At 36.0% G+C, this 23,987-nt stretch overlaps 1 protein-coding gene across 2 annotated transcripts in view; it reads left to right on the forward strand.

The window, feature by feature from the left end:
* Positions 1–8,823: 8,823 nt before the first annotated feature.
* LOC131538165 (protein shisa-6) overlaps positions 8,824–23,987 on the forward strand; it is a 112,407-nt gene continuing 97,243 nt past the window's right edge. The window contains exons 1-4 of one of the 2 annotated variants that reach the window (XM_058772042.1): positions 8,824–8,846; positions 9,081–9,400; positions 10,151–10,956; positions 22,081–22,235. In XM_058772042.1, the coding sequence (XP_058628025.1) occupies positions 10,412–10,956; positions 22,081–22,235 (700 nt within the window). In that variant the 5' untranslated portion in view covers positions 8,824–8,846; positions 9,081–9,400; positions 10,151–10,411. Of the gene's footprint in view, positions 9,401–10,150; positions 10,957–22,080; positions 22,236–23,987 lie in introns of both variants that reach the window. The other variant, XM_058772043.1, reaches the window with a different exon arrangement.

Raw genomic sequence — 23,987 nt, forward strand, 5'->3', positions numbered from 1 at the left:
AATATAAAGCCGCATAACAGAATGTTTTTCTTCAGCTAATACAACTAGACACTGGAGACTTTGCACGTTCAAGTAAACACTGCCTGCTCCCTCTCCTCTGTTAAAAATGAGGTGGATATTGCCATGAAAACATTGCTGGCTAAACTTTAAAAACAGTTCAAACAAAAATCTGACATTATTGACTGACTGTTATGTTGTTCTAAATCTATCTGCTATTATTGTGTTGATCGTTTGTCAAATAGGACAAAATAACAACAAAAAGTACATTCTGTATATTTTAAAAAGTAATGCATTTTAGGTTGCTTTTAACAGAAAATCGTACCCTTTGTCACAGATTTCAGACCCCACGTGGCACATCTTGTAGAGTTTAAAAAAAATAAATAAACCATGCTGATTCCAGGTTTTGCTGTAAAACTAGTGCTGATTTAGATCTGATTTAGTTCTGTTTTTCAGTGTTATTTTAGTATCATTTATATACAATTCTAGAACTTATTAAAATTGTATATGTTCAGTTTTTAATTGTTTTTAATTGATTCATATTTTATTATATATTATATAGGTTTAGTTTTAGTTTTTAATTCATTTTAACTATTTTTGTGTATTTTTATATTTCTGTTTAACTTTAATTATTTCAGTTTTAGTTTTATTAGTTTTAGTAATTCATCTCAGTTATTTCAGTTATTTGCCAAGGCATTTAATAATATTTATATTTTATATGTCAGTTTTATTTTAATGAATGAAAATGATTTTTAATAGATTTCGATCTGGTTAATATTAACAACACTGCTGTTTTTATGTTGTGATATAATTTGGACCTCAACAGCACAAGTCAGTTTTAAATGAGAGATTAAAAGCTTGTGTCATTTAGCAGAAGTGAGAAAGTCAGATGCAGGAATATAGAAAGTCAAGAAGGGACAGACGGTGTGTGTGTGTGTGTGTGTGTGTGAGAATGGTGGGGTCTTAATGCCTGATTGGGCTGATTAGAGGAAGTACTGCGCTTGCACTTTTGATAAATTGCTTTGATGAGAGAGATACCAAATGAGCAGCAGAGGAGCTATTAAAAAGAGAGAGAGAGGGATGGGAAGGTGGAGAACGGATGGCTTTAGGAAGGTTTAATGTCATCGCTGACCTACAACAACTCATGAGCAACTCCTCCTCGAGGGTCAAATGGCCACAAAACATCAGGATAAAGATACAGAGATAGAGATCAGACTGATAACTGATCAACACTGTACTCTCGTTTTACAGGAATCCAGCCCATAGAAACATAACACTATAAATGAAAGCATATCAGACTTCTGTTTTGTTTTGTTTGTATAAATGCATCTAATATCTGGTTTCTTTCGTTTGATTTTGCAGTGAAATGTGACCGGGTGTTTTGGTGATGCTCTTTGACGCACTGATGTTCCAAGAAACGGTGTTGACTCAACATTTGCACACTGCAAATTTCTTTCCTTGTGGGATGGGAACTGCTTTGCTCCCTTGATCTCTGTTTTGGTCTCTGTCCCTTCGCCCGCCTCCTCTAGTGTCCAGATCAGTGACATTTAGACAGAAATGGTAATTGATTCATGTAGCGAACGCTGCAGAAACGCTCCTCCAGTTTGGCAGGCCGTCTGCTGCGAGGTTTCTGAAGATGCTTTCACATGCTCTGGTTATTAGATGCGTTTGCTATTGCTGTTGCTCATACTTTAGAGTAGAGGTTTGAACTAACTTCTAATCCCTACTATTAAACTTCAGAATGCAGCTTGTTGGGAGACAATACGTGTGACCAAATCCCACACACTTTCATTGATCGAGGGACCTGAGCCATATCCAGAGACCTGAATGTCACAGAGACTTGGAACAGTTAGCAACCAACTAGCAAATGCACATATCATGACATTGCATCATGGCATCATGTTTTACACTGGCAAGCACCTCAAAATATCTACATTTAAATGTTAAAATTGGTTTTAGCACTTTTCTTTTCTTATAATGGCATACTAGTCATATTAATTTTGTAGCACTGATGGATACTTTAAAAGTTCTCTTGGGAAGTTTGTGTTAGGAAGTCGTAATTATGATGTCGGGTGCGTTTGGAGCAAGATGGCAATGTACTATTTCTAAGTTTAACAAGACTTTTGAACTAATGAATTAAAGGGGACCTATTATGCCACTTTTTACAATATGTAAAATAAGTCTCTGATGTCCCCAGAGCGTATATGTGAAATTTTAGCTCCGAATACCCCACAGATAAATGTTTATAGCTTGTTAAAATTGCCACTTTTAGAGTATGAGCCCAAAGGCACTGATTTTGAGTATGTTGCTTTAAATGCAAATGAGCTGTTGCTCCCGGAGAAGAGGGCGGAGCTTCAAGAGCTCAAGCTCCGGCATTAGCAGTGCTAGCCTTTGCAAATAAACATTCCACTATTAGTACAAGCCTGTTATCTTTACAGAAAACATACTCTGTTTCAAAGACAGTCATCTGATTATACTGTGCATAATAAATTCGCATTTATGAATTACACAGACAGGGAACACTGCGGGATAAAAATAACAACATAGCTGGTCTCATGCTATCACAAACTTTATAAGTCCCACTTCTGATCATGAGCTCGACAACTTCAAGTGATCGACTCACATTGCTTTCATATGCAACTTTTAACTACCACATTCCTATTTACGATCATTCTGGCAGCACGTGAAGGCAGCAGCAGTGAAAACAGGCAGAGACAATGATAGCTTTAGCAATTAGCCTTACTGAGTGCCAAGAAGCTCTTTCAGAAAGGCAATTTGGAAAACAAACGCGTGATACTTACTTTGTCTGGAGCTGACGTTCGCACAGGAATCTTTGGTATAGATTCCTAAACATTTGGGGGACGTTACCAATTTTTTTTCCAGGATATTTCCTTCAAAAATGAAATTTAACCACAGTGTCATCGTCTCAGATGAGGGGAGATGATGTCGACTCCTATGTTCATTAGTGCATCCCAAAACACAACACTTGTAATGCCTCTTTGGTGCTGACATTGTATATATCTCCAGTAATTGTGGACCACAGCTTCTCACTCAGGGCTGTGTTTCTGTTAATAGGGCAGAGAGCGTCACAAATGGGTGGGACTTTTCCACCTCGGTGACGTGAACAGAGGTAGAATCTGAAACAATTCGTTTGGAGAGACTGTTCATGATTTATTGGTTTTATAAAAAAATGAGTTGGTGGATTTTTAATATTGTAGGCTGGTTGTTTTCACACACTGCAGCCACACAACGGTGTTCAAACATAGATTTTTGCTAATAGGTCCCCTTTAAGAATGCACGTTGAATGCTTTTGCTTTTTGTGTTTTCGTTCAATTTATAAAGCTTTTGTAAATTGAATTGTTATGCATTCTATCATAATTGCACAATACTATGGTGTTTTGTGCATCCATTGCCTCCACCATGTTTTCTTACTGACCCCCAGTTCGAAAACTTGTGACTTAAAGGGATAGTTCACCCAAAAATGAAAATTCTGTCATCATTTACTCACCCTCAAGTAGTTCCAAACCTGCATGAATGTCTTTGTTCTGCTGAACACAAAAGAAGATATTCTGAAGAATGTGGGAAACAGAGCAGTTCTGGGCCACCATTGACTTCCATAGTATTTTTTTTTTTTCCTACTATGGAAGTCAATGGTGCCCCAAAACAGCCTGGTTACAAACTTTCTTCAAAATATCTTATTTTGTTTTCGGCAGAACAAAGAAATTCATTCAGGTTTGGAACTACTTGAGAGTGAGTAAATGATGACACAATTTTCATGTTTGGGTGAACTATCTCTTTAAGGAACATTTTGTGTTTTCCACTAGTAATTACGACTTTGTTTTGACATTCATGTGCGTTCAAATTGTAAATACAATCTTTCAGAACACACCTATAGTGTGTATAATGTGCACATTTAAAAATGTTCTGTGTGCATGAAATACCCAGATCATATACTTAGGGCCAGATTTAGGCTACTATCAAGTTGCGCCAGCGCAAACCCTCATTTGTCGTTAAAAACTATACTGTCAGGATTGACTGAAGACACACAGTGGGAAATTAGCGCTGAAAAGGCATGGACACAGTTATTTTTGTGACTCACCATATTGAATATGCATTTGTAGGAGTTTCCCTTTCGATCTGTAAATTTATGGCAGGAGAATATTTAAATGAATCATACAACGCAATTTACAAAGATTTGCGCTAGTCAATTAACTGGTATTTGTGGCATTATTTAACACCCAAAAAAGCATGTCTTAAAACAGGCGGTAATTTGCCCACAGAATTTGCCCCTCCCATCGACGCTTTTATGGAAATGCTCTCTAACGCTAATTTTCCCTGTTTAATAAATCTGGCCTTCAATGCTAAAATGTGCAGTATGCAGCACAAAACACTGCATTAAATACTGTATCCCAAAATGCAATACACCTGACTTTGCATTTACATTGACAAATAAACCTGAAATAATTTCATACGATCTCTATCTTTATGCATTTGATTGGACTTGCAAAATTTTATAGATTTTACACATTAGATTTAAAAATACACAATTGTACACTATTTCTGATAATAATTGGAGACCATTTGCTGAAGTAAACATGATTTTATTTGATACAATATATAGTGCAACGTTTGGGTTCTTAAATCCCGTTAATTTTGTCCAAAGGGAATCTTTGATGATAACTTAAACATTCTAAAAAAGCTTAACTTAAAAATAACTTTTAAAAGGTACAAGTTTGTTAATCGATGGCATATGCTTTTGTTGAAGCTGTCGGTCTGCATTATTTTAACTATTTTTTATTTAATAATCTTGCTTAACAGCACACTTCCTGGTGAAAATTTTACATTACCCATGTTTCTCCACAAATCAGAGAACTGAATTGACCAAATCACACCAAAAGCACTGACAACAACTGACAATAAAAGTAATTCTCCTTATATGTTCTTTAAATATTTGTATATACGCATTGTTTAAAAATAAACTCATAATATTTTATTCCTATAAATATAACCATCTTTAAATCAATAGCTTTATTTGTTTTTAATTCACTATATAGCATTTCCCATACTATTTTTTAAGTAGCATGTAATATACAGTATATACTGCATAGTAATCCAGTCTGAGTCTTGTTAAAGAGGTGTAAAAGATGTGAGGCATTTTTGAAGTTGTTCTAGTGTCAGTTTCCACTGCTCGTTTTCTGTCTAAACGCTCTTGTATCCGTGTCTCAGGGGATGCTGGGTCAGAGATCCCAGATCTGTAGAGCTGCGTTAAACTTCTTTGAATCCAGCACTGTGATCTTCCTTTAGACCACACGTGTTCACGCTGTGTTTCTGAGCGCTGATGAGCGGGAACGTGATGATAAGGCCATGCTAATTTTCCCTCGTCTTATCTCATAAGGACTCTGCGGTGGATCCGGCTCATTGCTGTTACAAGATATGGAGCAACATGTGTCCACATTTGATCTCTCAACAGATGTGAGTAAGCGTGTGCATCTTTGATAAAACTGCAGGGCCAAAAACCTACTGTATGCAAGTACAATAATGCAAATGGAGGGTGTTTCGGGCCCGTAGAGGGAAATTCGAAGCCTCCATTTGCATTCAGCTTGCAGAAAAGGTTCTAATAGAGTCTTAGTTTGATGCTTAATTAGTTGCTTGTCATGTCAACTGATGCTTTTTATCCACAGCGACTTAAAACTTCACTGACTACTGCACCGGTTCCTCTGAGGACATCTGCGGTCTTCCTCAAATGCACGATGACGCTAGCATGCAGGAAAGACAAAATAAATGAGATCTCTTTAATATTTCAATCATTTCTTCTAGACGGAAATACAATTACAGTACATGGATCTGCTTCTCAGATGTTTCTCCTGAGAAAATAAGACACATTTGAGATCACAGGGATCATCTGGAACTTCAAAAGATGTTTAATAATGTCTCAGACTGTGCTCAGATACAAAAGTTTGCCATCAAAAGTCAGAGATCTCAAAACGAACTCATGAAATATGAACATTTCTCATCAAATTCTCCCAAGATCGATATTCTGCATGACCATGTTCTACATCCCTAATCCTACTCAGTACCTAAACGTAACAACTATTTTACTAACTATTAATGAGCAGCAAATTAGGAGTTTATTCAGGCAAAAGATGGTTTGTTAATAGCGAGAATTGGACCTTAAAATAAAGTGTAAGCATTACTTTATTATGGATTCTATGATTACTAATTATTCACACAATGACATTAAATTATTTATAATTTACTGATGCTCCCTAATTCTTTTTTTTTTTTTAAGTTTAAATGTGATGCAGGGATTCCTGGATTTTTTGTCAGTCAAACCACTTTGACTTAAAATATATACTTGATGTTCCCCTGAGATTAAAAATTTCATTATATTTAATAATAATAATCCCATTTAAATCTATTAATAAGTTATGTCAGAAGTAAAAGTAATCTTTGACCTCTCTTACACGAAGCTATGCAAACTATCCACCAAATTATAATGTAATGGAAAACATATTTTGGAAAACATATATCCTATATTTTGGTTCCTAGACATGGTCGTAGATTTGTATCGGTTAATGTAATATTTCAGCCATGCTAAAATACACGTAAAACACAGTAGGGTGTTTTACGCTCTTAAAAATAAAGGTTATTTTTGGCTTCTGTGATTCCATGAATAACCTTTAACGTCCATGGTAACCTTCCATTTAATAAACAGTTCTTTATGCTTGGAAAAAGGTTCTTCAAATTATTAAAATGTTTTTTTAAGGGAAAAAAAAAGTTTCCTTGAAAAACTGTTCAATGAAGGGTTGAGCTCTTGTGGCTCGGTGCTTTAATTAGTAGTCATGTAATCAACAAGACTGAAGTCTGACACCAGCAAAGATTGAACTTTTTTAAATTAGTCAGCAAGTGTTCTCAGTTTATCAATCAAGCGATAAGCAGTCATCAATGCTGAAATGTTTACAGTCCAGTGGTGTATGCATACTGTAGCTATAGGAGGTCCCGTGGAGGAACAGCTTGTGTGGGCGCACCATCTTCACAGCTGAATATTCCTCTGTGATTAATTATGTATTTTCAGGGAGCTGAAATTTCTGCCTCATAATTCCTTAGCCAATGTCAGCACTGACGTTACCTGTCAGGGATCCTTTTTTTTTTTTTTTTGCTGAGGTCGCAGTTCTGAGGTGGGAGCAGTTAAAATCTAATGGACAATACGTCCTCCCACTGTGCGTCTGTCTCTCTCGTACATGCTGATTGACACAAAGACAGCGCTCGTTTGCAAACCTCTGGACCAAAGAGATCATAAAATGAGACAGGTTCCTCAACCTCTTCCTGGTTTAACAGTGTCTGCAAATTACACGTGCAATTTACTTTTGAGAGACATCCTGAAACTGGCACAGTTTCGATTTACACTAAAACGGCAACTCTTTGAGGTAATTAAGGTTTTTTTATTAATGTTTTTTCATTATTATTATTATTATTAATATGAATACGAAAACCAAAGTTTTTTCTTCAAAGCTAGGACGTAAAACAACAACAACAAAAAAAAACATATACTTTCTACAGCTGGCTATATGGACATGTATTTTCTATAAAGGACCTGCCTGCTTGATGGAGATCAAAAAACAGAGATAATCCTCATTTTACAATCTGTTCCTAACAGCACATGAACTATTATTATTCCTAACAAAACTGTTATTATTTGTTCTTTCTCATTAGCATCTTTCCTTGTCTATTTCACTGCTTTAGACGTCTAGAATGCATAGCAATAACAGTCTGAATTTCATTTTAATGTTCTCTTCATAATGTTTTTCTTTTTGATATTAATATTTTTTTTGCTGTCCAAAACATCCAAGTTCAAGACTCATCCCAATAACGATGAGTCAGGGTTTCATAATCTTTTCCTGAACTTTCTGACTTCTTAAGAAGTCTTAAATCTAGGTCTTATATCCATCTGCCCGTCTTTAATTATTCTGTTATTGTAGAATATCAAATTTCAGCTGAACTCAATGCTCTGTACAGCATATTGAACGAGTTGAGAGTCACATTTCATGATGCATCACATTGCGTACTGTTCCTGTGTATGTTCTTGTTGATCCAGGGATTGGGAAATTGCTGAGGGTCAGGGGCTTGCACACCAAACCTATCATTTTGATTTCATGGGTAGTTAATTGGTTGGATGAATCTCACGAAAACTACCAGAAAATGCCCCTTTCATTTTCTACCAGATAATACAAAGAAAGAAAGAAAGAAAGAAATTATATTCTGAATAATGAAAACTGGGCCACTTCTGTCTCATTTCTGGCATAGAATGTTCACTTCTCACAATCCAATCAATTCCTGTCTTAGATTTTTCTCATATTGAACATCCAGTTTCACTCAGAAGTGGTTGTCAGTGGCACTACATATAGGCTAATTCAGATAACCTTGCCCCTTAAATGGCCCCTATAAGCTACTGAACTGTGATTGACCACTTTAGCCTACATGTCAGTCAGTGGGTGGTTCTTGACCGAAATAAGCTGCCACAACATAGATATTATAGGCTAGTTATATAGATTGTTCTGTACCATGCTTTTGCATGTTGCACATAAAGGGACAATAATGTGTTATCCAAATGTTGATTGCAGGCAGAATTATAGCCTAATATCAGATACATATTATAAATTTGACTTTATACAGCTGATAATGTGAAATGAGGGTAGAAAAGCCCTGCATTGGTTGTTTTTACATCCTTTAAGTCCCTGCTCTGATATTTGAACGCGCCAACCAGGAATTCGCGCGCTTGCAAAATTCAAAAGTGAACGGTCACAACGGCCATCTTAGTTTATCGATGGATGTGGAAGGGTTATCTTCGTGTATGTTTATTGTGAGATCAAATGTATATGTTCGAGATTTTTTTTTAAAGATTTGACACAGTTTATCATGTTTGTAAGAGTAACCACAAGATTTTATAAACTAAAAATAGAGATAAGTCGAGAAATCACCGCAGAACAGTACATTCTTACAACGTGATGATAATTAGCTGCTTTTAAACACTAGATAGCACTGAAACCTGTATATTCTAAGACAATTCTGTGTTTTTCTGACAGGAATGTTGATCTAGCAGCATGTCTCGTGTGTTAAAGGCTGTCCATGACACTAATGCAGTTGTAGGAGAGGTCGTGTAGGTTGTTAAGGGAAGCCTGCAGGTATGAGCAGGCGTGCGTTTACTCGAGACGGGTTTGTAATTACCTGACTTGTAGAAGAACAACGTTCGAGAGAATGAGCGAGTGAGAGAGAGAGAGAGAGAGAGAGAGAGAGAGGGATCGATGGAGGCGGGTCACAGCGGAGCGGAGGAGCATCTCTCTTTCAGCTCTGTTCGTTTCGGAGGCGCATTGACGGACATCCCGGAGTCGAGCGCACTGGACTCGTAAGTTCAGTCCATTTTTGCATTGTCAAGTCCACTTTTTAGCTTCTTTATGAATGAATGTCGGATGTCAGTGGTAACATGAATGGATTGTAATGTAATATGTGAGTATTTATTTGCTTTACTACACTGTAAAAGTGAAAATGTGCAGGCATTACCTTAAGAGGATATGTGTAACCGACATGGCTTAAAAAAGGAAAGAAAAAGACTTTTGCTGGTGTCATCCAACATAGTCCTTGATTAACTTATGTTAAATAATATTTTTAAAACCTGTTAATTTGAACGTTACCACATGAAACGCGTTTAGGTTTACTTGACCCGCTTTTACATGGCAATTTATTTGTTTTATTGGATGTCAGTACTGTTGTATGTTTAATTGTTTTTATTAATTTAATGGCAATTTCAATTCATTTCTTCATTCTTGAATGTGAATGTGTAAACTCTGATGACTTGTAAAGAGATTTTGATTTCTTTTAATATCTCTATATTTTATGCGCTACATGATGCTGTTATACAACAGATTCACACCAATAGATTCAGTATTCATAGCTGTTTGTAAGTAGTGTTGACAGTCTTTGTGTTAACTTAGTATGAATTTTTGTTTCTGTCAAGAACGTATAACAAATTTTGCTGGAAGAAACTGAACTAGGAGATGTGTGCTGTCCATGGTGCTGAAATCATTGAGACTGTAGCTTTTCTGGACATTAACTTAGAAGAGTTTCATTGCTTTCTCTCTCATATTTTGTTTTTCAGATAAACATAATGTAGTCAGTCTTGAACAAGTAGATTTCACGTTTGAAAACCTTTTCATTCCATCCACTCAACGTGAAATGGGCATTGCGTAATTGTAAGCACTTATGCCTTAAAGAATGAGAGTCTTAGGGAGGAGAACCGTTGAAATGATGCTACGCGGAGATGGAGAATGGAGGACCCACAAGAGTGCATGACAAGCAGGTCAGTGCCGGTTTGAAGAAATCATAAAAAGAGGAGAAACGCATATCACCACCTGAAGCCATGGGGATACGACACCTCCTGCTTCTTTTGGTCTATCTAGACCCACTGTGCGTCCTGAGCGCATCCACTGCCAAGCGGAGCAAACCCCCTCCAAAGAGACCCCCCAAAGTGAAGGAGGTCAACAGCACCGTTGCTCCGACAGTGGCACCCCGACGGATCACACAAGTCCAGGCGCCCATCGTCGGTGATCATGACACCTGTCTTGGCTACTACGACGTGAGCGGTCAGTTCGATAAAGAGTTCTCTTGCAACAACACTGACCACCGGTACTGCTGCGGGAGCTGCTTCCTGCGCTTCTGCTGTCCTGTGAAAGCCAAACGAGTGGATCAGAGAGTCTGTACCAACTACAACACGCCCGACTGGATCAAAACCCAACCGCCCTCACCCGCACCCACAGGGGACACATACGACCCAGCGCTGGACCAGACCAACACCACCGTCTACATCACCTGTGGGGTCATCACCCTCATTATCATCCTGGGGATTTCTGCCAAAGTGGCCTATGACAAAGCCACCAGACCGCCTCAAGAAATGAATGTCCACAGGTAAGCCCAAGAGGTGTCTTTGGAAATGCAAGCTTTGGGTTAACGCATAGTGTGTGACGTAGTGATTGTATAGGGGTGACGTAGCCTGGTTCAACCACCCTAGGGCTGGTAACCAAAGTTTGTACAGTGAAAAAATGTGCAGTTTTATATTAAAAGGATAGTTCACCCAATATTTAAAATTCTGTCATCATTTACTTACCTACCCAAACCTGTATACATTCTTTCTTCTGTGGTACTTTCAATGGGGTCCATTTTTGTTTGGACCCCAGTGTTCTTCAAAATATCTATTTTTGCATTGCTTAGAAGAAAGAAAGTCATACGGGTTTGGAGCGACATGAGGGTGAGCAAATAATGACAGAATTTTCATTTTTGGGTGAACTGTCTCTTTAAGAAGTTATTTCTACCTTAACATACTTAGTGCATGTGAGAGTGCATAAGATATTTAGGCAGATTTACAGTGCTAAATCTGGCATATGGATAACCATCAACAGAAAGGTTTCATTCATATCACCACTGTGCTTCAAGATACTCGAGGAGAACCGAACCTGTACTGTTAGTCATTTTGAATGAAAGTGTTTGCCCAAAGTATTTTAGTCCTTTAACTCCCAATTACATTCTCAAAATGGGAAATATTGCCATTTAAAATATGAAAAGGGTGTATTTTTTATTCTCATTAGCATTTCAGATCAAGTTATTCTGATAAAGTGGGGAAATTCAGATAAGCACAATATGCTTTAGAGACACTTTACTTCTTATACACCAAAACTGTTTGAAGAGAACGGACTGCGTATAAAATAAGAGTGATTTGTCATTTTTAGTGAATGAGACTGAATGAAAAAACAGGATTGAATGAGACCTTCACACATTTCAACACAGTTCATTTAAAACGTACAGTACATAAACTAGAGCGTAAGTGAAAGCTTTTGTGGTCTTGATCACAAAATAAGAGCTGGGTTCTGGGTTAAGATGGAATATTAATAGTTAATTGCATACTGTATTAAATCTAGGACTCATCTGCGTCTAGGAGGGATTGATTCTTCTGGATTCCATTAGTCTTGTGCTGAGATAGAGGTCAACAGGAAACCGTCGTAGTAGAAGGGAACTAGGTCTTCATGGCGCAGTTTGTCAATAAGACAGATTTATATTGCCTTGGTTTGTCAGTGTCAACAAGGAGAAAGCTTTCTTTGGTTTGGAAGGTAAAAAATGCTTTATCTCTATTGCTTATTAATTTAATTTCGGTAAAGAAAATGTTGAATTTTCATAGTAAAAATGACGTAACACTGACTTCATAGCCATTTTAGCCAGGCAAAATCGTTCCTGTGCAGAGCTGTTGAGAGTACTAAGGATGGCACATTGCTCTTCTCTTATCGAACTGATCCATGTTGCAAATATGAGTCAAGCTCAGACAGTCTGATAAGAGTTTGGCTGGCACTCACAATGAGGCTTATTGGATTTGTGAAGACCGAATGACATTCTGTAAAGCCGGTTGACACTTGTGAGTGGCATACTTAAAATGAACAGTCTGTTTTTATTTACTCATGGCATTCCAATGGAGCTTTCTTTCTCCACTGGAAACCAAAGCGAAGTGACCAAGGGCTGATGATGAGCCCAAAGAAAACACCATAAAAGAAGTCCATTGGACTTAAGGCTGAAATACACTACACGACTTTTAAAATCTGAACAGATTTTAAAATGCTATTATTTACTTATGTAAATGTTACAGAGAAAAACTGGCTATCGTACACTACACGACTGAGGATCACACATTACCAGACTTTAAAGTCGTTCTAAACACAACGAACAAGTGACAAATTAAAACAATTTGCATTCTAAAATCGGCTCAAGATATCGAAAATGTTTGTCTGTGACCATCATACACAATGAGATTTTCAATTAAATCTGTCAGCTCAAATCTGCAGACTGGCTCTGACTTTCGGCAACTAGTGTCAATATGTCCAGATTGTAAATCGGGGCAAAAATCGTGTAGTGTATTCCAGCCTTTATCTTCTACTTTTCAAGTATTCTGAAGTCAGTTAAGCTATTAAAAATTCAGTCTTTCCTCGCACAACACTATCATATGTCTTCAGAAGTCTTGAAATGTAGACCACAAGCCACATGAACTATTTCTATGGTGCTTGACAGTCTCTGATCACTATGAGTGAGTCATTAATTGCATTTATTGTGTTGAATTTTACATTTCAAGGCCCTGAGCATTTATACACTTCCCTGAACTGATATTGAACATTTCTCAAAGGGTTTTGGGGCTAAACTACCAGCTGTCTTGTTCTCCATCAATACTTGCCCCATTTTTGACAAACCGTCCCTGCTGCTCACTGTCTCACAGAGACACCAGTGAAGTTTCATACTATGAGCCGTGAGGGTACAGAATGTTCCAGAACATTTGTTTTAACATTTACACCCTTTGAATCCGCTCGGCTTCATTTAGGCTGTGTAGAGGGTGGCAATTTGCACCAAAATACAGTTAAATATGTTATGAGTGTGTTTACCCAGGGGCTCAGATGTGTAGTGAAACCGCTCCGAGCTGGAAGGCTATTGATGTGTTTTGTGTGTTTGAAGAGCACAGGCGCATGAAATGCGGTTTCTCTGAGGAGAACGTCTGTATGACTAGAGATGAGACCTCGGTCAATGAGGGACAAGATCTGTCTCAAGCCTCTCTGGCTGATTCATTATGAATCGATTACGAGGACTATAGAGTTTTTGTAAGTAGTGCAGTATGGCTTGGTTGTGGTTTGAACTCATGATCTATAGTTATACTTGAGACTGATGATAAAGTGATGACTAAAGCATTTTAATTACCTTATAATGGGTAAAAAATGGATTCGCTCAAATGGATCATGGGTTGTAATTCATGCTAACTTATGACTCATTTGTGCCAACTACTATTGTGTTACATAATTATATTTTTCAAAGTTTATTTGGGTGAAAGTCTTATTAAAAGCAATTTAAAAATAATATATTTATTTATTGAAAATATCTAAAAAAAAAAATAAAAAAAATAATAATAATTATATCTGTTAACGCCTACATAAAACAAAAATAAAATAAAATAAAATAAAATGCACCATTATTTTTATGGTAATTGAGCACATTTCCCTTCCAGTTCTCTTCTTTAATGTGAAAAATTCCCTATTATTTTAATTCTAAAGTAATATATAATGTAAATTGTTTGACATCATTGTAGAATTTTTATATGGAATTTAACTAAATTTTAATATTAAATATACATACATATTGTGTCTGAACAAGATTTTATTTGGGGAAAATGTGCTTAATTGTCTTAAAAATAATCAAAATCTTAACTCTTACAGCTCCTAGAAACACATTTTTTTTTTATTATTTAGGCAATATATATATATATATATATATATATATGTATTATTCTGGAGTGAAATATGATCTGGAATTTTCTTAATGAGATTCACTCACTTAAATTTGCTTACTTTCTTTTTTGGACTAATTGCTCCAAGAGCTTTTTCTTCATCTTAAACACAAACATATTTGTCAATTCATCAACAAGCCTGTATCTCTTTCAACTATTTTCTTTGAATCACAGTGACGTGACATATGAGGAGTTTCTTTGATTATAATGCCGTCTAATTGTCTGGTGCTGATGACATAATCAGGAATGTGATTGGGCAAGCAGCTGCAGTCTTGTCCAATCGCATCTTCCCCGTGTGATGAGTCTCCAACTCTCAGCTACCCAGAAACCCCTGCTGTGTCTCAGCGTGTTGTCTCTCTTTGTTTAAATATTGATGCCGCTGTGCTGTCTTAGACACCTGCTGAAATGGCCAGGGAATGATCAGCCTCTGAGAGAAAACATCAGAATCAAGAAAAGTCCTTGAGAGAAATTCAGCAGTCAGGAAATAAGGCAGAAAGAACATGACTTGGCAAAAAAAAAAAATCATAAATGAAAGTTCAGACCTAATGAGTGCTAGTGCCATGAATATGTTATGGTATATGTGTATAACTATATGTGATAACTAAATGACAATATTGTGATGGAATGTGTGTGTGTGTGTGTGTGTGTGTATATATATATATATATATATACTTGTTCTTCTGCCTTTTGGCATCACAAATCACATCGGAAAGGCATTTATTTTCAATAAAAGAGTGGAAAATAATTCAAGTGGGATATAATTCACTTATTCAAATGGAAAATAAAGTGCCTCATGGGTGTTTATCGGGTAGGATTAGGGGTAACTGTAGGGAGGGCCTTATTGGTGCAATAAGACGGCATCCATTTAATAATTTGAATAAAAATGAAAATTTACACTCAATACTTTATTATTGCATACTGTTTTATAATTTACTACAATACTGAAGTGACAATATCTGCCACTATTTGCAGATATAAACTACTATTTACATTTATTGTAAATAAAATACTGCTATTTTTATGAAGTATATATGCACTTAGTGTAAATAGGATATCGCTAAGAAAATATGCTATTTTCACTTAGTGATATATATATAAAACAGCTAAAAGTATTCGTGAGACATGAAATCATGAGCAGAACAAACAGTTCATGCAAGGTTTTACAAATGATTTGCACAGAAATGTGTTCTGCTCTTCATGTTTCATGGATGAGGCTTGATATGTATGATTTGTGAGTTTGTGTTCTTCAAAGCATTATGGTCAAAGATGTTTTTGTCGACTTTGATTGTAGGCTTCATTGATCTGAGTTTTGCACCTTGGTTTTGGAGTGAATAAAGCATTATTTGTGGAAAATGTTCAGTCCAAAACTGAGTTGCGTAAGCTCAGATCGATGAGGCCTACGATCAGTCAGTTCCAAAAAGAAATACAAAACCTGTGCTAAGTGAAAGAAAACATTAAATCCAAGATTAGGTAATAACAAAGTGTGTTTTTAATTTTTTATTTATTTTTTGGTAAGCCAGTTGTTTTCAACTGGAAGTGTCACAAGGTGGGAAAATAATCCTAAAAAGTACAAAAAATATCCAAATTGTTTTACAATGTGTGCTGTTATAACGTGTGAGAAAAATGATTTATGACCCAAACATAAATAAAAATAAATAAATAAAATCTCAAAGTGATTATCCTATATTCTTAAGAGAGGTTAAATCTGAAAATGTCATACAACAGCGCTTGGAGGCCATACTGAATCCTCTCCATCCGCTTTAGCAGTTGTTGAAAAGATTTGAGTTGGTTTTCACATCCTGCACTTTTAGCACCAAGTGACTTCCTGAGCTCTATAAGCATATAATGATTCATTTCTGACCCAAGAGCGTTTTAAACCCTCCACATCACTGTCACGGGAAAACTCAAACACAGCTGCGAGAGAACAGAATGCCTATTGTGTCCAGTGAAAAGCACTCTGGGAGTTTTCAATCCAGCCAATCAGATTGCCTGGAGCCGGTTTGCCGGTGACGCTAAAGCTTTACACTTTATAACCTGACAGCCATACATGAGCAGTTTGAGTGGAACACAAGATTAGCTCAGTGCCAAAAAGCCACGGTTTGAATAACAGTACATTTCACGGCTCCCCGGGCCACGCGAGGTCTGTGAGAGCGGCGGCTGAGAGGTGGAAGAAGTTAAAAGAGGTGCCGGCTGTGTTCAGCACATGCAGATTCACCGGTGACCTTCAGCGGGACAGAGAGGCTGCGGTCTGAAAGCCTCCGCGGGTGATCCGAGCGCCTCGTATTGATCAGTCTCCTCGGGAACACGCACCGATGCAATCCGAGCGCACGCTGATGTAAGACGAGCACTTTTTACCCAGACGGGCCACTCTGTCACAGCCATTCTCCATTTCACTGCTTTGGAAATAAACTAGTCCTCTGATTGACCCATTTTGCACACATTTGAACCGATGCTAATAAACAAGAGCAAGCATCAACGGTTCAAAGTGGTTCTAAAGCATGTTCTGCTGAAACATTTGAGCCTGTTCACATCAAGAACTATAAATGTAACTATAACAATAACTATATTATCATCCACACCAATGGATACTAACGCTCTGTTTATTATAAGCTTTGTTGTATGCCGCTTTAAATGCTTGAGCTCTTTAAAGTCAGGTGGTTGGTTGTCGGTGCTTTCTTTCAAATGGAAATAATCCTTCTGAAAATTATTCCAACAATTTCGTTCTTCTGTGTTGTTATCATTATACTTGTGGTGTAGAACGATTTTTAAGACTTTCTAGTTATTGTTATTGTCCTTGCTGTGAATAGGCCTGAAGTCACTTTGAATGAACGAGTCTGCAAAATGCATTTATGCAGGTAAATGTTATTTTGTCAGTTCACTCGCCATTGGCATTTCTGGCAAAAGTAATTTTTTCTTTCCTTGAATGCATCGTTACTTGAATCATTAGTCATTTTGCTTGCATTTTAAACGTGTAACCAAGAGTTCGAATGAGTGAGAGAGAAATAAAAGCAAATTTTGAAAAAAAAAAGCCATTTTGAAAGCCATTTATTTGTTTGTTTGTTTGTTTATTTAAGCCATTTTTGTACTGTTATTTTTAGGAGAATTAAGTAAATTTCCCATCCTATTCTCTTCTTTTCTCTTCAAAAAAGTTAGATTAATTAATAATTGAAATTATTTATAATGTAGATTGTTCCAAACAGGTTGATTTTTATTTGAGGAAAATGTGCTTAATTGTCTTGAAAATAATCAAGAGTCTTAATATATTTTCAGCTCCTAGAAACAAACCTAATTTTTATTTATGCAAAATATAATTTCTTTCTAGTTCAGGAGTGAAATATGAGCTGAGCATTGAGATCCACACGCTTAAATTTCACTTAATTTAATTTTCAGACTACTTGCTTCAAGAGTTTTTCTCTTCATCTTAAACACAGGCATATTTGTTGATTCATCAAACAGCCTGTGTCTCTTTCAACTATTTTCTGTCTTTTCAAGTGATGTAATATATTGAGAAGTTTCTTTTATTATAATGTCATCTTTTTGTTTTGTGGTGGATGGTTTTACATGCATTTTAAACACGTTACCAGAGTTTGAATGAGTGAGACAGTGTGTCTAATTCAAGCTGTAGCGACATCAGGTCTCTAAAGCCACCATATGTTTCACCATTCAACTCAATTCAGGTGCTGGAATGAGGGAAAATGGCCTTGATTTGTTGGGAATCGGTGCTTGTCCGTCCCCAGAGGCTGCATCAGGGTGTTTGTGAGGATGTAATTAACTCACACTGATGTTTAGATGTGTCTTTAGAGCAAACAGGATAGCACTTAGGCCCAAATTACCGTTAGCATCGTCTTGCATATATTATCACCAGACAACTGAATGACTTCTGATGAGGATCTGCAGAGACTGAGAAGGTTGTATGTGTGGCGTTTACACATGCACAATGCATTTATCCTATTCATCTATCTGTCTTTCTATCTATCTATCTATCTATCTATCTATCTATCTATCTATCTATCTATCTATCTATCTATTTGATTAGGGTGTGTGTGTGTGTGTGTGTGTGTGTGTGTAAAATATGATTTATTATTATTATTGCCATAATTTGTTATTTGTAGCTATATTAAATAACCACAAAACATATTATTAAATTAATAAAATAAACATAAACATATATTTAACTTAATTTAATATTCAATGAATTGTTGATTGATTTTTATTTATAATAATTAAAATATCAAATAATGAATTTAATAATTAAATTAATAAAAATACATTTATTTATTTATTTGTCTATTTATTTATATTTGCTCATTTATTTAAAAAAAAGAAAAGAAAACAGTTGCAGTAAGGTTGACTTTTCCTTTTCATTTACAAAAAAACTGTAAATTTAACAGTATTTTGAAATGTCACATTACATCTGTTACAGTTTGTGAAAGAAAACTTTTACTTGTACTTTTTTACTTGTTTTACTGTAGCATTTTTACAGTATTTACCATTAAAATCATGATCATTTAAAAAATAAATAAATAAATAATAATAATAAAAATAATAATAATTCACACGTACCCATTCACGAGGGTTTAAAAACAGAAATGAGAAGTTCATATTTTTTAAAGCATTTATCATGATTATTTAGTGACAATTTTTGTTTGTTGTTGATCTGAAAAGTTTTTTAAATCATATTTCTTTAGTTTGTGTGGGTCATGAAAGTTACTGCTGTTTACCAGATTTTCATGGCTCATTGTTTTATTCTTCAGTATGCTGCTTAGCTGGTAAAACTCTTACCTGTGATGGGATGTATGAAGTTAAACTGTTCGAAATCTCTAAAGGAGCGAACGTGACGTGTAAAAACTACAGTAAAAGAGCCCACTCAAGTAGTTTAATGTAGCCAAGCCCCAGTCCTGCGCTGTTTGAGCTGAAGAAGGTGGATCGGTAGAGCTGCGTTCAGAGCCTTACAGCCAACTGGGGCAGTGAAACCAGGTCGCCCCCACGTGAGGAGAACTTCTGTTAAAAAAGGCCTTCTCCTGGAAGGGAAAGACTAATTATACTTCCTTCCAAAGTCACACTCTCTCTCTCTCTCTCTCTCTTTCTTTCTTTCTATCCGTCTCTGTGGCGCGCTCAGAGATGTGGACCGTGAGGCAGAGCAAATACGCTGACATTGACACAGTTAAGACGCCATTTCAGGCTCCTCATGTGAGGAGAGATGGCCTCCGGGTCTGATGGATCCCGCCGCATTGACGACGTGCACCGGTTTCAGAACTGACGGTCCGACCTGGTTCAAGCTTTTTTCTGCTTCTGAATAAATGTTTATTCATCAAAGGAATCTTTAGGATGACCATGGCACTCGTTCAGATTAAAAAGCCTTTGATGGCTACTGTACATCCAAAAAAATCCAAAACTGCTTTTAGATTGTTTGGATGCAGCCATTTGATAATATATATATATTTTTTTATTTATTTTATTTTATCTGAAAGAGCGCCATGGTCATCCTAAAGTTTTCTTTGATGGACTTTTACAAACCCTAGACCAGAGAGCACCTTGACCTTACGGTTTTCCCAGAGATGCACTCTTTACTTTTGGACTTTGCTTGAAAATGTTTATTCAAGTTTATGGCACATCATCTGGTTCTAACAGGCATCAAAATTATTGAAATGACTTGAGCACTAAACTCCAAGTTATTGTTGTCAAGAGATATTGTAGTTAACTAAAACGGAAACTAAAATTAAAACCAAAAAATCATTACTTGAAATAACTCAAAATAAAATGTACTAAAATAATGTACTAAAATAACTAAATCTGAAATAAACTTGAATACAAACTATACAGACATACAGTAAAAACGTTGATTGATTTATTTTTAATCTATTATTTGTAATCAATAAACACATAAATAAATGAACAAATAATACAATTATTTCATTTTAAGTATTTTTTTTTTTTTTAACAGTATTTTACTGTAAAATTACATGAAATGTCCCATTAGATCTAATACAGTTCTTCACCATATATAGTTAGGAAATTTACAGTGAACTGATTTATTTACAGTTTTTTTCTTTTCGTTTTTACTGTAAAATTAAGACTTTTCAGATTTGCACTGGATTAAAATATCAATGTACATCTGTGAAACACAAATTTCTCTAATGTCCCCCTGTAAAACGTTGTCAAACCTAGTGCATCTTCACATACTAAAATTGAATATGTGAAAATATGAACGAGAAACCTGCAACCTTTTGGTCTTTAACCACTAGAAAAAAAAAAAACTATCCCAAAGTTTGTCTGCAGTGAAACTTCTGTGGCAATGTCAATTTTATGTATGTATGTATGTATGTATTTATTTATTTATTATTCATGTTTATTTCAGATTTAGTTATTTTAGTACATTATTTTAGTACATTTTATTTTGAGTTATTTCAAGTAATGATTTTTTGGTTTTAATTTTAGTTTCCGTTTTTTATTTTTTATTATTTTTTATTTTTTATTTATTTATTTTAATTTATTTAATTATTATTATTATTTTTTGGCTGTACATTTTACACTTGACTTGTTCTTTTTTGCTAATAAAAACTGTAACTTTAAATGTAATTTACTGTGAAATTACATGAAATGTCCCATTAGATTTATTACACTTTACACACTTTTACTGTTAACATAAAAAACAAAAAAAAAAAAAAAAAAACACAGCTCTCAGATATAATTCACATGTAGGCCTACTTATTCATGTTGGTCACCAATTTCATTCAACAAATATAATTTTTACCCACTAAAGCAACACAATCCCAAAGTTACAAAGTTCATCTACAGTGAAAAAGTTAAGGTCCCATTCTGGCAATGTCAATTTTATGGTTGTTCACTGTTTATAAGATGACTTGTTCTTTTTCACTTACAAAAGTGAAACATTTTGCTGTAAAATTGCATGATTTTTTTTATAGCATTTTTGCAATCTTTACCATTTAAAATTATGATCATTTTACAACTTTCAGATCTCATTCACACATTTACTTGTTCATCCTTTTTTCAACCAACTTTTTTGGTCACCAATTTTTATTTTTTTAAGGACTAAGCCAACACTATCCCAAAGTTACAAAGTTCATCTGGAATGAAAAAAGTTTGCCCTCAAGATGAAGCCCCATATTACTGCACATGCTCCGAAAACTGCATTAGTGAGAAAACACCATTAACTCCAGCCAGCAGAATCTCAGATTGCCGCTGCGCAAAAAATCCATGAGGCAGTTGGGTCTCGAGTAAGAAAGCGTGTCCTTTGGGCCAAAGAGCAAAAACATTAATAGAATTTGAATCCCATTAGGATGGTGTGGGTGGGGTGTGTTGCTCTAACGCCATATTGCCGAGAAACATTGATTAATGGCTTTTATTTGCTGCTGTAGAGCTCGCAGGCCTGAGGTCCTGAAAACCTGAGAGACTAAACCTCCTCTGTTCATTATAACACAAAGCACAATTAAAGTTGTGTATGTGTGCGAAAGAGAGAAAAGGATTGCTGGTTGCAAGAGACAAGAACCTCTACAAATGGGAAAACAGCAGAAACAATTGCCTAAATGGGGCAAATTGGCTAAACCTCTTGGGGGCCGGTGTGTTTGTATCTTTAAACTGGATGAAACACTAAACAAGGATTTATTTCAAAGCTGAGCCGAATTTGGATGGTGTTTTCTTTTCCTTTCGGAGAGCAGTGAGATGATCTTTGACTTTTTTTTATTTTTTATTTTTTTTTGCAGAGCGCTGGCGGACATTTTGAGACAGCAGGGGCCTGTTCCCATATCACAGTACGAGCATGAAAACATCGCGGCTATAGACAACTCGCCCAAAGAAAACACACCTGTACGGACGTCCAAGAACCACTACACACCGGTGCACAACAAAAACAACCATGGTAGGTGGCGCCACTTCTGTGTTATCAATGAAAATGCCATGTTTTACACACTAACTAAAATGTACTATGGTATTACACTTTTTTCTTTTCTTTGTCTTTATCATGTTACCATGTGAATGGAGCACAGTTGTGGTTTCAAAAGGATTAGTTCTATTTTTCTCATGAATATGGAATTTGTTTTGGAATGTTGGAATGTTCCAAAAATTTGAGATAAGTTACCATGGCAACAGGTTAAACATTAAAGTTTAATCCTAATAAGAGGGGGGTTATAAATATGTCTATGGATAGTGTAAATTAAAATTTGCATTCTGGTTGCAAAATGAGGAAATAGAGTTGGTGAGCTGATGAAAGGCTATTAATTAAACAACAAAATGTTAAGTTAAAAAATGAAAATTCTGTCATTAATTACTCACCCTCATGTTGTTCCAAACCCGTAAGACCTCTGTTCATCTTCGGAACACAAATTAAGATATTTGTGATGGAATCTGAGAGCTCTCAGACCCTCCATAGACAACAAGGGTCCTTACAAGATCAAGGTCCAGAAACGTAGCAAGGAGATTGGTAAAATAATCCATGTGATATCAGGGGTTCATCCATAATTTTTACGAAGCTGAGAGAATACTTTTTGTGCGCAAAAACCCCCCCCAAAAAAACACTTTATTCAAATTCGTCTCCTCCGCGTCACCCTAGCGCCAGTTTGGAGATGAACGCAAACATCTCTGAACGCAAACAACGTATGCTCTTCTGTGTCAGCTGCGCCACACGGATACATTGTTTTCACTCAAATCAAAATGTACGTACAACGTAGAAAACGTATCCGTGACACAGAAGAGCATATGCTGTTTGCGTATGAACAGTGTATTCTCGTAGCTTTGTAAAATGTCACATGGATTATTTTACGTTTCTAGACGTTGATCTTGTAAGGACCCTTGTTGTCTATGGAGGGTCTGAGAGCTCTCAGATTCCATTAAAAAAATATCTTCATTTGTGTTCCAAAGATGAACGGAGGTCTTATGAGTTGATATGATATGAGAGTGAGTAATTAATGACAGAATTTTCATTTTTGGGTGAACTATCCCTCTAAATTAAACAAATAGAGTTGTGGAAATTGTAAAATTGGAATTGCAATATGCTTGATTTAGAAAGGCCGTGATTTGAGTGGTTTCAGAGTGGAGCACAGCACTGTGTTCATTTAAGTCTGAAATACACACTGTCTAGTAGGTGCTTGATTTGGTTTCATTCTTAGTTGGTTCTTTTAAAGATTGAACCCAAGTGTGAACACCCTTAAAAGGCAACTATTTCAGTTGGACTGTGATCTGTTTGTTATTTTTGCCTGGATGTTTCGGCAGTAGAGAAAAAAGGTTTAATTCAAATTGCAGTCACAATTAAGACAAAATAATCACAAATAATGGTTTTTGATGCATATTGGCTGTGTCCAAAATTACTTACTGTCTTGTAGATATTACATTTGCTTTGAAACCTACCATTAAAAAAGTAAGTTAATATAGTACGAATATGGGTATGAATGAAATCTAGATGTACTATATCCACCCTGTTGTTACTCTAATGCGACCTACCAGCGTCAGTTGCATTGCTCCACTGCCATTCATAAATCCTCTCCCATGGCCTCGTGGGATAGTAAAATGGCAATCAGATTCATACTTTCGAATCTCGGCAGAAGTAGTAGGTCATCCCGGTACATTTCACTCTTTTTTTTCTCGAATACTATGAATACTATTCTTTTGCCTTATT

Source organism: Onychostoma macrolepis, chromosome 03 (assembly GCF_012432095.1).
Source record: "Onychostoma macrolepis isolate SWU-2019 chromosome 03, ASM1243209v1, whole genome shotgun sequence".
Lineage (NCBI taxonomy): Eukaryota > Metazoa > Chordata > Actinopteri > Cypriniformes > Cyprinidae > Onychostoma > Onychostoma macrolepis.